We start from the raw sequence: 16,738 nt of genomic DNA on the forward strand, positions 1-16,738 counted from the left end.
ATTTTCAATGTTATTCAACTATGCATTGCATAGACACGCAGTTGTTTAAACTTTTTTATTTTCTCATGAAGAAGATGCTTATTATATGTAGAATTTAATTTTAGTAAGAATTCTTTAAATTTTACTGTAAAGTTTTCTTTGCTAAAAAAACCAATGAAGAAGTGGCATGACTTACTCAATCAAGTTATTCTGCTAATCAGTACGAAAAAATGTTGATTCGAAATTAAAATACAATGATATTTAAAGTTTAAGTGAGAAAATTTTTGTAGAAATATTAAAAGAAAATTCATTTATTTGAGAGGAAGTGCGTTAATTCATAGTTCAAGTTACATAAATTACTGAAAAATGAAATTTGATCTCAAATTATGAAGTATATTATTGGAAATCGTGTGAGTAACATTCTGGAACTTGAAAACTTCAGAAAGTAAAGAAACATCGTAAACCATGGTTAGTCAGAAACCGCTTTATTAGCAAGTTTATTAGTCCTCTGATAGTCTCGTGATTGATTTCTTAGTTCAGCATATCAGATTCATCGGAAAATATATTTTACCTGTTAAGATAGTTTCTTTGAGAGCAATGTAAAGCATAAGTATGCGTCGGAAGTAGTACTTTAATACATAAAACTCTTTCACTTTTTGAACTACAGTCGCACTTCTATTTAACGAGGCTCTCATAAGGACCTGCAGTGGACTGATCGTTAAGATACGGCAGATCACCGAAGTCGAGCATCACTGGCTGCTGTCAGTGTCCGAATGGTTGACCACTTGGATCAGTCTGCGTAGGGACCGAGGGCATGAGTCCTCGTTAAACTGGTCTACCGTGAAGTGCTCGACTTCACGTGGAGGTCGTCGGGCTACCGAAGCGGTGGTGCCATCCCCTCTGCAGATTATCGAAATTGTGATAACATGTCTTCGGATCATCCTCAGGGATGTTTCCCAGACTGTCGCCAATAGCCCATTGTGCAGCTCTAGTGCGACGTAAATGAACTACAACAACACTTTATTCACATTTTTTAAAAAAAAAGTTTAATAGATACACGTGAACGAACCCACGAAAATGTGTATGGAATAGTTCCATCTTTCAGTGACCGCCCTTTCGGGGAAGTGACCGTCTTATAGTGGACTGATTCTCAGACACGGTGACCAGTAGATCATCGTTGTAAAGCATAGTAGGCTGAGTTCAACGAGCAGGGTCGGTGATTCATTGAATCGAGAGAGATAACTGAGGGTGCGCGGTATGAAACAGTTCTACCTTTAACTGCTCGTCGGGCTATCGAAAGAAAAGAGCTAGCGATAGATGTTATAAAAAATATTACCGCGTTTCATTCATAAAAGAATCTTCTGCTCAACACTATCCCCGAATGTTCATTTTATGGAAAGCCTTTTTTCAGGCAGTAGCAAGGTGAATTAGAGACAGTTTATAAGATTATGGATAGAGACGTTTAAGAATTTCAGTTAAGAGAGTCGTTAAGAGTGATATCATTTAAAACGTCGTGACGCTTAGAAAACCATTTAACATTAACGCCGTTATAAATCATTGTATCCCTCCCATTGTTTTGAGAAAAATAATCACTCCGCAAATTCTTCGAATAGTTAAGTTTTGGAATGCAAGCCAGAATAAATTAAATTCAAATTTAGGATAAAATGAGGAAAATAATATAATAAATGGACGAAGAAAGATTGGCAAAGAAAGGAGAAATTGGCAAAGAAAATTAAGAATTCATAAGTTTTAATGAATTGCGCGTAAGCTGTAAGTACAGTGCGAAAAATAAAAAGCGGACCAACCTGAATAACTTTTTGATCTAATGATCGGATCATCACGTTTTAGGACTCCATCTTAATGGTTTAAAGGGTAAATATGCTAATTAATTAACTACTCTAATTAACGAGTGCAGATGATATTTTAAGTTACGAAATCAGACAAAAAGACGTACTTTCGTTAAATAAACTAACCTATTTTTTGACCGATTTTGCGTATTTCACCGTGACTCGAGAAATTTTTAAGGGATAACTGAAAATTTTTTACACATAATTATAAAATTCATTTATCCAAAGATAATTCCATGCAAAAATAACTTTTACTAAATATTTATCATTGTGTATTACTTTATTTGATATTATAAGGTACGTTAAGGTAAGAATCAAAAAGATTGAGTACGTGAAAATTCTATCAAATTCATGTATTTTTGGGCAGTGTGCATGAGGTGTTAACGGAAAAAATGAAAGGATTTTGTAATAGAAAAGCAAACGTGTTGTAGATGAAATTAACTTTTTGGTTCACAAAATGCAATCACAAACTCGAAATAAACCTTTTTGGATTTAAGAAAGAAATTTTTAAGCCAACCCACAAGTGCAAATAACCAGTTCCAGCCTTTTGTACGCTATTCGAGCAACAGAACTTCCTGTTCATTCTCGAAAGTCTTTCTTTTCTAAATGGAGAAAAAAAAACCCACAAGTTCTGCTTCTTTAGCAATTTATATGCAGATGTTTGGGAAAAATTTTGATCCCGAAACCTTCTCTATCTCCATATATATGGGACATTTTCCTGTCTTGTTTTTCTGCATAACAATATAGAGAAAAATCTTGCATTTATTTAGGACCAAATTTTTCCAATAGATATAATTCGGTATTTAATGCCGTCAGTTAAATTAAAAAAGTTTATTTTAACATGTGTTTGAGCAATTGTTAAGGCTTATAACGACACAATAAGACTCAATTACTTTTAGGTTGAGAAAAAAGCGAAGAATCAGAGAAATCCGTGATATGCAGGGTCCGTAGGTAAAGATAATAGATATCCGTAAATTTCAACTTAGAACTTGTGTATTATGTTTTGTTGTAGTTCCTTGTATTTTTTAAGGAAATAAAAAAAATATGTTGATTTTTCGCATATTTTTTCAAAAGAAATGGTAAGGGAAGTCGGTTAATTAAATGAAAAAAAAGTATAGGAATATCAAAATTTTAATTACTTTCAAGAAAATTGGAGTTTCAAAAAGGAAAAAAAAATCGTTTAAGTTACTAAACAAAAATGTCCCTTTCAGCACGTTTAATTTCTTAAATCATGTTATTTTTTTTACAGCAAATTTAATAAATAACTATTCTTGTGAAAATTATCGAATATTATTTTGTTTCATTCCACTGTACATTTTTTTTCTTCAATTGTTTAAATCTTATAGATTTTATCGCAGCGAAACAAAATGTGAGTTTAACACCCAAAATAGCGGCTTCACTATTACTATTTTTTAATACGGGGAGGTAATTATTTCTTTTCTTCTTTATACGTACTTACTGTTTAAACTCTGAAGGTTTCTATCATATATTTATTTCGTATTGAATGCAAAACATTTCAATAAATAATAGATAACCAATATATAGTTTTAAAACATATAACTAAAAAGTAGCTTCTACATCAAATTTTGTATTTTTTATCTTCGATTTGAACATCAAACGGAACTGATATTTTTGAATTCCTAACTTTGATAATATTTTGAGATTATGTATTTTAGTTTCTTTTCTTTCCTTCTTCTCTTAGTGGAATGGAATTTCTTTAGCGAAGCATTTTTATTAAGTATTTGTAATGGAATTACTCCCCCCCCCACCCGACAAATGTTTGCATAAAATTTGACGATGCTTTATTTCCGATGCCATCGGAAACTTAGCATATTCAAAATCATATTTTATTCATAAGCATAGTATAAGTAATATTATTCCCTTCATTCCGTAGAAAAAGGGAAAAAAATATTCCATATATTTAAAGGAATGTAGACATCATTTTGTTTTAGAAATTGTGTTCAGATAATTTGAATTAGTTTTAAAAATGTTAGTTGGGGGAATAGTCTGATAAAAAACACATTTTTAGTTTATTTTGGATGAGTTGCAGGTGACTTGTGTAAAATTCAGCGCGCATACGATAAAGCTCGCCACTCTTGAACCCTGATTTATCGAGAATTATGAAATTGGAAAAACTTAGTACAATGTCTGTTGCTTGTTTCTAAGAAGAAAGTCCCGATTTTAGAGAGCTATATTTTCTGATAAAAAGAAACAGTTCAATCATTTCGAGAAAAAAAGAAGAATTTGGAAGTAATATATCTCTCTGGAGTACTGAATTCCCAGCTCAAGCAGAATAAAAATATAAAATAATGAAAATACATATATAATGATAAGCCTGAATAATTTCACGCTCCCCCTAATGACCCCGAGATCCTTCCACGGGTGCACCTAAAAGGGGTTTTATAGAATCTGTAGGGTTCCGTCGATATATTGGTTTGAGAATTTTATAGAATTAACTTTTTTTTTCTTTCGATTCAACCTGTCATGATTTTTGAAAGTTTTCACTAAGTATTTGACCCATAATCGATCATTTATTTAATATTTCAGTCATTTTAACGAAACCATTTGAGTAAAATGTCAATGATAAGAGAAATAGCAAAATTTGAAAATGTATCGATATTTTCCATCGAGTATAGTGTTCAAATAAACTACAATAGCGATACGAATTTACAAATAATTGCATCTTTGTTTCTCCTCAAACTTTTCAGTTACAAATAAAATAATTAAACTCAAGAATAAAGTATTTTTTTTAATAACCATTTCAAAGAAGATAATTCGGCTCATTTAATCCAATTTCATCTCGATATATTCCCGCTTTTAAACAACACCTCATAGAATAGAGAAGGCCTTAGCACGGGTTGATTTAGCAGTTCGATGTAACGAACATAAACTGCGCAGTGGAGGAAAAATACGACTGATGTCACTCAGTTTGGGCTACTAAGCTGTGCATTGGAGGAAAATGCTAAAGATGTCATTAGTAAAGAATCAAATGTCTTGTTTGTGCTGAAGCCTTCTCTCTTCTAGAAGTAATTGATTCAAATTAATTCTTTTATTGTGCATGCACGGAAAAAAGTTGAAAACAAAATTCATAATTTTGTAGCGAATCATATTTGGTAAGTAATAAAAAAAAGAGTCGAATTTTAATATCTTGAAAATTAAGAACGTTTCTAGCAATTTTCCGAGTAGTTTATGTATTTCTTAAAAGAAAGCTTTAAAGGACAAAGGATTTTCCACAAATTTCATTTTGTGTCATAAGATAAAATTTAATAACAAATAATAATACTTTATAACAGTCGTCCGTAATACAATACAATAATACAACACAATACTGCGCAATTTGTAACGTTTTTTTCCCTTCAAATCTTAAAATTATAATTTCGTTATTAATTGAAAATTGTTCAGTTAAATTTTGTTTATTTTTATTGAATCTATTTGAAGTTATATTTTTATTTTATAACAACTGTTGAACAGCCGACCCTACAACTAATGTTCCACTAATGTTCAACTCTGTAGCTTTGTCATTTTGAACCCAATCCAGAATACAAGGAAACTCCTGGATCTAGTATTGGGAGAAATTTGCCTTCGTGGAGGATTTTTGATGGAACTAACACGCATTTGCGTTACATGGAGAGGAAAACCACGAGAACCTCCCACGGTTAGCCTGATGGCAAGGGGACTCTAACCCATGATCCTGATACCACTGAGGATATTTCACGTCAGCACTGTGATCGGTGTAAGCCGGATGTGAAATTCGTAATGGTTGGCCAACTATCGCTGGGATTCGAACCCGGTGCACCTCATTAGAAGGCCAACTCTCTGAGGCATCAGGGCTCTTTTTAACACTAGGTTGCCGAAAGGAAATCATTTAAATTTTTTTTTCATTTGTAAAAAAATGTACAAATAGTAATGCATCAATTAATATTTTCTTTCCAAAAGTAGTCAATTTTTTTATTGTTAATATTTACTATTAACTTGTTATATAACTGTAAATAATATAAAAAATATAAAAATTAATTAAGCACATTTCTTTACGCATTTATTCTTTCACAATGTAGTCATTTTTACTGCTTTTGGGCACTATAGGTATATACTAAGTTTCAGTCTTTCTAGTGTTAAAGCTATTGCAAAAAAAAGGGAAGTTTTTTTTTCAATAGAAATGTTTTCTGAAATATTTGAGCTAGCCAACGAAATTTCATACAATTATTGTAAATGACAACCGAATTAACACATTTATTGCACTATTTTATGGGGTGTTGAGAAACGTTTTCTTTTCTTCCAGAGATTAAATGCGGCAGTCCTGGTATTCTTCATAACGGATACGTGAAGGGTACGAGTACGAGATTTGCGACTGTCATCTATTTCAGTTGTCTGGAAAACATGACATTTGTGGGAGAGTCTGCCACCACCACATGTCAGCAAGATGGGACCTGGAGTCATCCAGTTCCAAAGTGCATGGGTAAGTGTCCCTTTTCTACAACAATTACAGTTAAAACCACTATTTTGGGTACACAATAAATTCAGTGTTATATCGACATACTTTGGGGACGCAATAAGATTTTTCTTTTTTAACTTTTTGATGTTATATATGCAGGGGAATGTTTAGAAGAACACAAAATACCTTTTCATAAAAATGGACTCTTCACAAATTTGTTTATCTTCATTATTGTTTTGCTAATCGAATAATACCTTCCCTTAGCTGAAAAAAGAAAGATGGATGTAAACAAATCAAATTTTTGTCTTCGGCAGACGCTTCTTCCATTATACATCCGAAATGAATATTCTGCGTTCAGCAGTATAGGCTAAACACCAAATATTTGAATGTTGCATCTCTAATTCAGTAGCAGCAATTGCTGTTTATTTTTGAAAATTTAATTTTTGTTATTATAATTTTACAGAGTTGAGTATAATCTTGTATCTATTTACAATTTAAAAACTCCTTTTAAAAAAATTTTTTTTTTGCAATAACAGGTCCCTATTTGCACACATTCACAAAAGCAGGACCCTGGTTGAAAGAATGTGACTAAACGCCTATTTCATATTCACAAATGACGAGTCATTTTTTCACAATTTTACAAAAACGGACCTTTCACAAAATGTCTGGACAGACCATTGATATGTAGGGGAGAGTGGGGTCAATTGTAACAGGGTACGATTGTAACAGAGCAAAAATTTCGAATGTCGGGTTCTAGATTTGGTTCCTAGGTGGCGCACAAGGTGAATTTACTAAATCTACGTTTTCACCCCTGCTGGCAACCATTTTTATGTACTTTTGAAAGAGTTACATCACAAAAGATATTTTCACGCTACGTAAGTACTTTTTTTGGTATTAGAATATTATATTGTGACGAAGTAATTTTGTTTAAACAAATAAAAATTAGTAACCGAATATGTAAGTGGACACCTTAATTAACATTTCAGTAAAAAAAGATTAGTTTTGTTAATTAACTAGCACTGTTTTTTACAAATGAAGCTGAAATGGGGTCTTGGGGACGATTGTAACAATAAGTAAAGGGACGATTGTAACAGCTGAAAATAAATAATCTTATGTTTACAAACCATTACTTAACTCTTTAAGAACCACCAATAGTTTCCTATATCATTTATATTATGTTGCATGTGCATTATTTTATTTGTCACCTTTCACAGCATAAATTAAAATTTCTAATCCCTTAAAGTTAAAAGTTTAACCCTTTAGGTCTCTGCTCATTATTTTTTTTACTCCTAAAATATCACTACTTTTTTGATCAATAAAAAAATATATCACAACTATGATAATATGCATAATTAACTATGTTTTAGTTGAATTTATGAACTGTTACAATTGACCCCGTAAGTGGGGACAATTGTAACAAGTGTACGACTATCAAGAATTGTTAATAACTAATATAATAACATTTAAAATAAGGTATTTATTTTTTTTCTAGTAGAGGATAGTCTACTTTACTAGTCTGTCAATTAATAATAATAATATATTGGATTTTTTTTTAGTTAAAAATAGTTAAGTAAAAAATGTTACAATTGACCCCACTCTCCCCTACATTAACTATAAATGTATTTATATATTGTGCCAAAAATTAATTTGCAAAGTGTTAATGATGGTTCAATATAAAAAAAACAATTGAAATAAGATCGTAAACATACCTGAAAACCGTTTTTATTGAAAATAATCCGATATTTTTGTTTGTCTAATCATTTTTTTGAAGTCAACTTACGAAGTACGCATTGGGTTCAAAGCATGAAAATGGTTTTCGTTTGTGAATGGTGCTCCATCCATCCTCTACGGAAAAAATTCTCTTTCATTGTTAATGTGATGGTTGTGGTCATTTGTGACTCAAATTTAACATCAGATAGGAATGTTAAGACTGTGACTTCTTAAGAGATAAGGGAGGCCATTCTAAGAATGGAACAGTCTTGGGGTGGTCAGCAGTGAGCCTTTTCTTCTCAGAAAAAAAAAGGAAAAATTGCAAAAGATGATAAAATCAGATTTTTTTACCATTATTTGGAAGCCATTAATAAATGGAGAAAATAAGGTAGAAATTTGGAACAAAAATCGTTTTTCAGGGGTTTATTGCTTCAGGGAATATCGTAATATAGAGAGTAGAATAATATTAATTAATTTGGAAGTTCGTCGGGACTACGAAACATTATCGTAATAGAGGGAGTTATTGTTGTATCGTAGTAGCGAGAGTTTACTGTTGTTTTGTATGCATGAGAGATGATATTCTTCAAGAGGACGAGTGAAGTTCTATTTTCACTTCCATTTTTATTTTAACGTTTGGAGAAAAGAGGATTTGGGAAGACGGCGAATTGTTGAAAATGTTGTCAAATGCAACCCAAATTTTGTCCGTATTACTCAAGACGCCGTGTAGTGCTACAAAAATACAATTCACATGTTAACTCGATTCCATGGAGGGGGGGTACCTTTTCATAGATGAAGGTTGACAGTGTCTATAAATCCTGTAAGGATCGCTGCCATCATTTGTTTGATATCTGGATAGGTTGTTGCTTATCCTCAAAGACTCCAAAAAGTTCTTGACAGCCAGAAAGTCGATGACAAGAAGGAAGTCCGCCCTGGATAGTCCGACACAATCAAGTATATGTTTCCGTGAGGCTGAATGGACGCAGCATTTTTTACAAATTTTTGTGCCACGTTCGAATGTTAGATACTTTAGGTGACCAGTTGAGAATGTGGCCAAGGCAGTCTGGGAGCTTCGATCGCAATTGATTCCTAGAAGGGTGCCAGGAGATGTTGCGGTGTATATCTGGATATGGATTCATGAAACCAATTTAAAACAAGGCTGTAAATAACTCTATTTACAGTAGTAAATTGTAAACAGAGCTATTGACGTTGGTACTGTAATTACTCCCATAGACAAAGCTAACAATAATTATGCAATCTTCTGTAAAAAAATTCTATGTTGAACTTTTAAATACGGAATTAAAAAATAGTAAACATTTTAAACTTAGTAATTTCAATAATAATACTGTCATTAAAAAAAATGCTAGCTTTATATAAGAGATTAAAAATTAAAATTCGCAATATACAATTTCCTTACTTAATTATCAGTCCTAAATTTTATAAAATTCCTGTAAAATTTAGAATTATCACATGTGGATCTAATACTTATTTAACTAAACCTGGCACCATTTTCTCTAACTACTTAAATAAAATTATTAACAATATTTATAAAGAAGGTTTCTCTTGGATTATCACTAATAATCAAGCCTTTTTAGAATTCATTAAACATAATAAAATTAATTCTATTGCTACTTTTGATTTCCAGGATCTTTTCAATAGCGTTCCCCTTTCTAAACTAAAAGATGTCCTTCTGAATTATTAGTATGATTTTAAAAACATCCTATATATATATATATATATATATAAAAATTAAAATGTAGAGAAAACATGAAAAAAATCACAGAACAATGAGAAAAGGAAAAATGAAGAATAATAATAATAAAAGTTAAAAAGGAAAAAAAATTATAAAAATCCGGAAAATAAGATATAATCTTTTTACCAGTTTACACGATTATATCCGCAAAGAGTAGAGCTTTCTAATATTGTATCAATAGAGCCAAAGCAATAAAGTCGAAGTAATTAGTTTATTTGTATTAAAATTAAAATAATTTCTTTTATCGTATAAATAAACAAAGCAGATACTTTCTTCTTCTTTTCTCTTATTCTTCAAAGCAAATATATATATAATACCTAAATCCAAAAAATTGAAATTAATGTTATCATCATGATTACGAAGCACGATTAATTCCTCGGGATAAATATTATTTAATAAAATACTATAATCTTGAAAATTAAAGATAATTAAATCATCAATAAATCTAAAACAAATTTAATATGAAGAGTATAATTTTTTTTCATAATATAGCAAAAATAAGTTAGCTAAGAGAGGTGAAAAATTGTAAGTCATGTCAGTTTCAGAAATGATCATCCATTTAAGAAATGAGAATTTCATTCTGTTTCATTGCAGCTCCCTGCTCTGTTCCTCCTATTGAGCATGGACGCGTTACTAACTATGCTCCGGATGCCAAAGTAGGTCACGGAAAACATATCAGCGTGGACTGCATTGCCCAATATGAGCTTCGCTACAATAACACACCTGCTACCTGCAATAACGGATCATGGACGCACATACCCACCTGCATACCAGGTAATAAATTCTTTTTTTTCTTCTACGTAGTTTTAATAATCGCTAGATATATAAATGAAAAAAAAAATACTTGTTTATATACTATTGCTTCATTCAGCAAGTTTTGAATTTCATTTAAAGTGAAAAACTAAAATAATTTTAGTAACAGTTAATAAGTCGATGACGTGATTCAAAAAAAAAAAAAAAAAAGAAACTATATTTATTAGAATTTGTCAGTTGATTCTCAAATTTCACAGACAAACTATAAAGGACAATCCCTTATTTTAGTCATCAGTTTAAGATTCATCCCCTCTTTGCCTATTTCCCCTCATTTCCTCGAAAAAAAATATTCTTTGCTTATCCTTTACGCATGTAAAGGTACTTCATGAATCATTTGGTACCTTATAGATTACCTTTGGTACCTTAAACGATAGACCTTTCTTTCACAAAGTATCCTTTATATGTACTTTCTAGACAAGATTAAATGAAACAGTAAATGTGTTTTATGTTATAACTTTTCAATTTATTTTAAAAAATTGAATATGGCCCCAAAATGGTGGCAGAAGTGAACCACGTGATTATCTCGCTACTGACATTCAGATGTCGGGAAAGGATCTCGTTTGTGAAACAATTTCACAAAAATGTGTTCACTATTATATTTTATGACTCTTCGTCTTGTGTACAAAAAATGTTGGGATGGGAAACTGAGATAGAGAGAAGCAAACAAGAAAAAATGCTTATGGCTCACTCAATAGATAGTTTTGAAAATCGGTATATGTATTTCATGGAGAAATTTCAAAACTACCCAAAAAGGAAGGGAAAAAAAATCAGTCAAAGACAGAAAAAAAGGTCATACTATCCAATTCCTTTTGGTTCACTATAACCACAAAAAAAATATTATATGTGTATAGCAAGGCACAGAAGCGAACACTTCGTTCACTCCGGATGTTCACTATAGAGGGGTTTGACTGTATTTAGCTTCATTCTTAAACGGTCACTCTTGAATTTAAACTGGTCAGTTAATAAATAAAAATACTGGAAACGTTTCAAGTCCAGAGAGAGAGATAACCATTGACGTGAGATTATCATTTAACCTTCCTCTCATTTTTCTGCTTATGTTTTGGAGCGGTTGCCCTAGTAACGTATGATTTTTTTCTCGTAGGGACCACTTAGAAAGAAATTATAGTTACATTTTCGTGAGTCGCTCCCTTTAATTGTCATTCGAATGTGTGTGCTTTGAATGGGGAAATAAAGAACGAGGGTTTTTCCCCAATATCTATAACTTCAACATCCGATTTCAAAAGAGACCACCGCAATTAGAACATAAAACGTCGGGGCAATACTATTCTGGTGAACCTTACTATTATTCCTTGGTGAACCTTACTATTTACTTCACTATTATTTCACTTCCACATTAAATGATGTGGAGAATTAGAACATCTGGTTTGGCAACTCTTTCATAATGAACTGGATGATTCAAAAATCGTAATTTTTTGAGCACAAATATACAATTCTCCTTTCCCATCGAATATGACGAACAAATACTATAATTTTTTTAACGAGCAAATAAATAGAACCTAAACATGTCACGAAAAGTCAGGCACAACCTTAAAAAAATATCTAAATTTATTGGAAACAGATTCCCAAAATAACGTCTTATATTTTTGATCCGTTGCTGAATGACGAGAAAAACATACAATACGATTTATTTCGATGAGATTCAGTTAAAAATCTTTCCTTCCGAAAATATTTTACGGAATGATCCTCTGAGAAATGTTCTGTTTTGCCCAAACTTTTATGAGATTTTAACTTCAGCTGGAATAAAAATACACGTTTAAACGAAGGGAGCAGAGCGTAAAGAGAAACATGTAATGGACGACGGAAAATTCTTTCTTTTTCTAAAAGACCCTTTTGTGAGGTTTCTAATTGCTCCTTTTGTAAATTCCCCTTCTTTTAGAAAACTCTTCATTTGATATGTCCGATTTCAAAGAGGGTGAAATTATAATTATTTTTAACCTGAATGTTTTGTTTTTAATCTAATTTAATATTTAGTGTCAGACGACTATTCAGGCCTGAGATTAACAAAGAAAAAATAAATAAATAAAAAGATGGAGGCTGAAAGGAATTTATCGTTTGGCATTTCTTCTGCCTCTTAGCACTGAGAATGAAAAGATTTGAGGAATTATTTTAAATGTTAAGCATCGTTATTTCGTAAAGGTTTTCATAGGGTCGAAAATAAAAGTGTTGACGACACATGAGGCGAGTGGAATGAAATCGTTGGAAAGATTCTTCTTCACACAGGCCGCCATTTTCTGTCTGAGAAAATTATTGAATGGAGTGATTTTTAAGCTCCCACCTAAATGAAGCTTTGATTCTTCTCGTGAAATTTTGTATCGCTGATCAAAAGAAGCAGGCTGTGAGAAAAACTTCAAAGGTCAAAAGAACGAGGGAAGAGACACAAATTGCATTGCGTTAAATACGGCTATAACTGGTTATTATGATTATTTATTAATTTATGACGTAACAGTACTGTAAGAATTTCCCCATATATTCTTTTGCTGTAAAATATGCTTTTATTACTCTAAAGTAGAGCAAATAGGTTAGCTGTTTGCTGTTTCAAGGGCTCACAGTACGCAAAAAATGACAAAAATACCAATTTTTTTTTTATTGCTTATAATAAAACTTCAAACTATTTCAAATGCACTAAAAAAAAATCATGTCTCTATCTACATTTTTGAAAAAGTTATGAATGATTTTAGATTGTCCTAATACAGAATCTTGCTCTGCAGACAAACTTTAAAGGGCTTTTTCTCATAAATGATAATTTTGTGTTTTGATCTTGATTAAATCCCTAAGGAATTTTTTCTATTTAAGATAAAGCTTTGAAGTAAACTTTTTTATCTTAAGTACAGGTAATATTAATTATTAAGTATAATACACTTATTTAAACTGTGCATGGAATAAGCATTTTATAAGGTATTACAATTTTTACAGCATGTTATATATACCTAACAGGAATATTTACCCTTTTTTTCTACTTTTTTACAAAATATTTTATAAAAAATAGCCTAATTTATATATCAGTAAATGAATGCACAAAATTGTTAAAAAGAATATTGTAAGCACTAAGAAAAAAAAATTTTGAAAAATAAGTTAAAATAAAAAAGCCTTAGGGATTTCAAAATTTTGAATTTTTTCAACTTTTTTTCAAATTTTAAAACATTTAAGCAGTTTAATTGTTTTTTGAAGATAAATTATTGATTACAAGTTAAATAAGCATGTAAAGTACCTCAAAATGAATGATTATACCTTTATTTAAAAAAATTGTTGCAAAGGTACTGTAACCCCTTAAACGCAGTATAATTATACACTGTAAAAAAAAAATCCCACTGGTCTTCGGACTTTGTTTGGCTGACAATGTCCTTTATTAAACTACATTGGTGTGTTATTGCGAGGTTACATAAAAAAAATAATGGTTCTCAAATGATAACATTTCGGTTGGAATGGACGGTTTTGTTCTAATGGTATGAAATAGCAAACGAGCTGTAATGGGGGATTGTAGGAGAACAATGAGTAATTGTTCTAATCATTCTAACCTATGTGAAATACACCAGGGAAGCACTATTTTGTTTTAAACAATGATTGAAACATTTGATGCTTTAACTAGAGCTCTTTTTACTCGTTATCCTTTTTAAAAAAAAGTTCTTAAACCTCAACTTTAAAATAAATTCACTTCTCCTTTTGTGTCTTGAAACTGTATTCTTGAAGAATTCTTCTCTGAAGGGGGTTCCATATTTGCAAGGCTCTACTCTTCGGTTGAATAAAATATGGCTTCCTCTTTATAATATCCATTCATTTTTATGGCGTGCAATCTGGCTGTAATGGTCTTTGCCAAGTTGCCCGCTTATGGAATGAATCTGTCAAGTGTAAAAATACGCGCCTCCAATCTGTCTTTTATAGCTTCTTTAGAAGAGAGAAGATCCTCGTACAACGGCGATAAAAAGGAGAAGACATTAAAAATGGCTATTTTAGAAGGAAATAAAGGATTATTTTTTTGAATGAAAATTCTTGAGCACGCGAATCAATTATTCTTCAGTAATAGGCAAATTAAATTAACTGTTAAAGTGGCAAAAAAAAGAGATTCATTTATTATGTTACCTTTTGATAATCAGTAAATGAAGGGAGATTCTTTTTGGAACGGCAGTTACTGAACACAAAGTTACTTATTTAATGATTAAAGAATCAATGATTCAACATATTACGGATAGAATTTATCAATTAAATAACTATAATTTAATAAAAAAATCAAATGATTTAAAATAGTATTACAATTGAATAAGAATTAAATCGAAATATTATCAGTAAGAAATAGGTGGGGGAGAATCTTTTGAATGACGATAATATGGAAGCCATTCATGTGCACTTTATCTACTTAAAGTGCAAATCAGTTAATTGATAGATTGACTAGATAGTCTGCACAAGATAACAATGTAAGCATTCTAGAAATGACTCAGCGATGATGGAAAGTTGCTACAATTTTTAGGATGAAATATAATACTTTACGTAATTACTTTTGCTAAAACTTTTTTTTAAAGAAAAAATGGATTATTAGAGCAAAATATTGCACCTGCATCTACTTATTATGCAAATTTAAAAAGTATACTTCTCTCTCTCTTTTTAAGTATTTAAGAAATATAAATAATTTTCGCATTCAAGATTCTCCTAAAGAAATTTTTTTTTCTCTGGCCGTTTTATCATCTACAATACTCGCTAGTTGAAAAAACCTATTCTTTTGGTGCCGTACAATTAAGACAAGATGTTTCGATGAGCAAATACTTAGGTGACTATAATATATATATATATATATATATATATATATATATATATATATATATATATATATATATATATGTGACAATCTTAAAATTACTTACAATAAGAAGGAAGTGTAGAAGGACACACAATAAAGTTAGTAGGAAATTTAATGACAATTAAAATAATTAACAAAAGCTAAAACAAGCTAAATATTAACTTTCCAACGGAAATGAAGGCTAATCATTAAAGTAAACTATGCAGTCATTAGTTATAAAAGCAATTTAACAAAGGATAACTAGCAAAAAAAAATAAACTAACAATTAATAATTAGCAAAAAAACTAATTAGTAAGAAATCACAAAAATATAATAATTAATGTAAAAAAAACGAGCAGTTAATAACTATAGAAAACAAGCTAACACTTAATAACTAGCAAAAAAGATAAATAACTGTTACTAACTCATAAAAAATTAGTCGAAAGAAATAATTAATCCCTTAATAAACGTACTTTTGTTGTACCGTCATTCGGGGCTACTTTGTGCAGGATTTCGCAGTTTTTGAACTTTGACATGTAAAAAAACTATGTTAATTCAAACTTTAGTAAAATTTATCGATATTATATTCATAACTGGACTCAGACGAGTGAATTTGATCAATATTGGCATTATTTGTATGTAATATTTACGAATAATTAGTCAAAACATACCTTGCACAAAGTAGCCCCCAAATGGGGCTACTTTGTGCAGCGATAGGAATTCAGTTTAATAATCATGTTTTTAGTAAAATATTGATATAAAATTGTTAAAAAAGTTAATTGTTGACATTTTTAAAGACAAAAACATCAAGATATGTATAGATATTAGTTTAAAAATAATTTTCAGCGTTAAAAAACCATTTTTTTGAAGAATTTTTTCTTAAAAAGAATGTTTATTTCAAAACATTTAAGTTTAAACAAAAGAAAACCATATACATTTTTAAACATTGAAATGGATGAAATTTTAAAAAAAATAATTATTACATATTCATTAACATTTATAATATTGTTAATTTTGAACATAACATCCATGAATGAACATGACAGAACTTGCTCTTCAGTTACTGTCAAAATCACCTGATGTCCTATAAAATATATTTTTATGCGTTAAATAGTTTGATTAATTCATTAGAAAAATCTTTGTAGAAGGAAAATAACAGTTTACCAGGAAGTTTCACGTGGTTCTTGTGAATTTTATTAGAGATAGTATTTTTGCGGATTTTGTATTTCCGAGAAGCTTCTGCAATCGACATACCACCAGCAACAACTTGCAAACATTGTTGCAGCTTTTCTAAAGTATAATCATGGTAGTTTCTCGTTCCAGGTATTTTTTTATAACGTCTGACCATTTTTCTGTCGAAAAAAAAAACGAATCAAACTTTGCACAAAGTAGCCCCAAAGTGCATTTTTTTTCATTTT

At 30.6% G+C, this 16,738-nt stretch overlaps 1 protein-coding gene across 5 annotated transcripts in view; it reads left to right on the top strand.

The window, feature by feature from the left end:
• The window catches only part of LOC107444767 (sushi, von Willebrand factor type A, EGF and pentraxin domain-containing protein 1), a 179,539-nt gene that overhangs the window by 122,560 nt on the left and 40,241 nt on the right, over positions 1–16,738 (top strand). For all 5 annotated transcript variants that reach the window (XM_087167214.1, XM_087167215.1, XM_087167216.1 and 2 more), the window contains 2 exons: positions 6,106–6,282; positions 10,313–10,492. In XM_087167214.1, the coding sequence (XP_087023340.1) occupies positions 6,106–6,282; positions 10,313–10,492 (357 nt within the window). The remainder of the gene's footprint in view (positions 1–6,105; positions 6,283–10,312; positions 10,493–16,738) is intronic.

Source organism: Parasteatoda tepidariorum, chromosome 7, assembly GCF_982258835.1.
Source record: "Parasteatoda tepidariorum strain Cologne lab strain chromosome 7, Ptep-v5.0, whole genome shotgun sequence".
Lineage (NCBI taxonomy): Eukaryota > Metazoa > Arthropoda > Arachnida > Araneae > Theridiidae > Parasteatoda > Parasteatoda tepidariorum.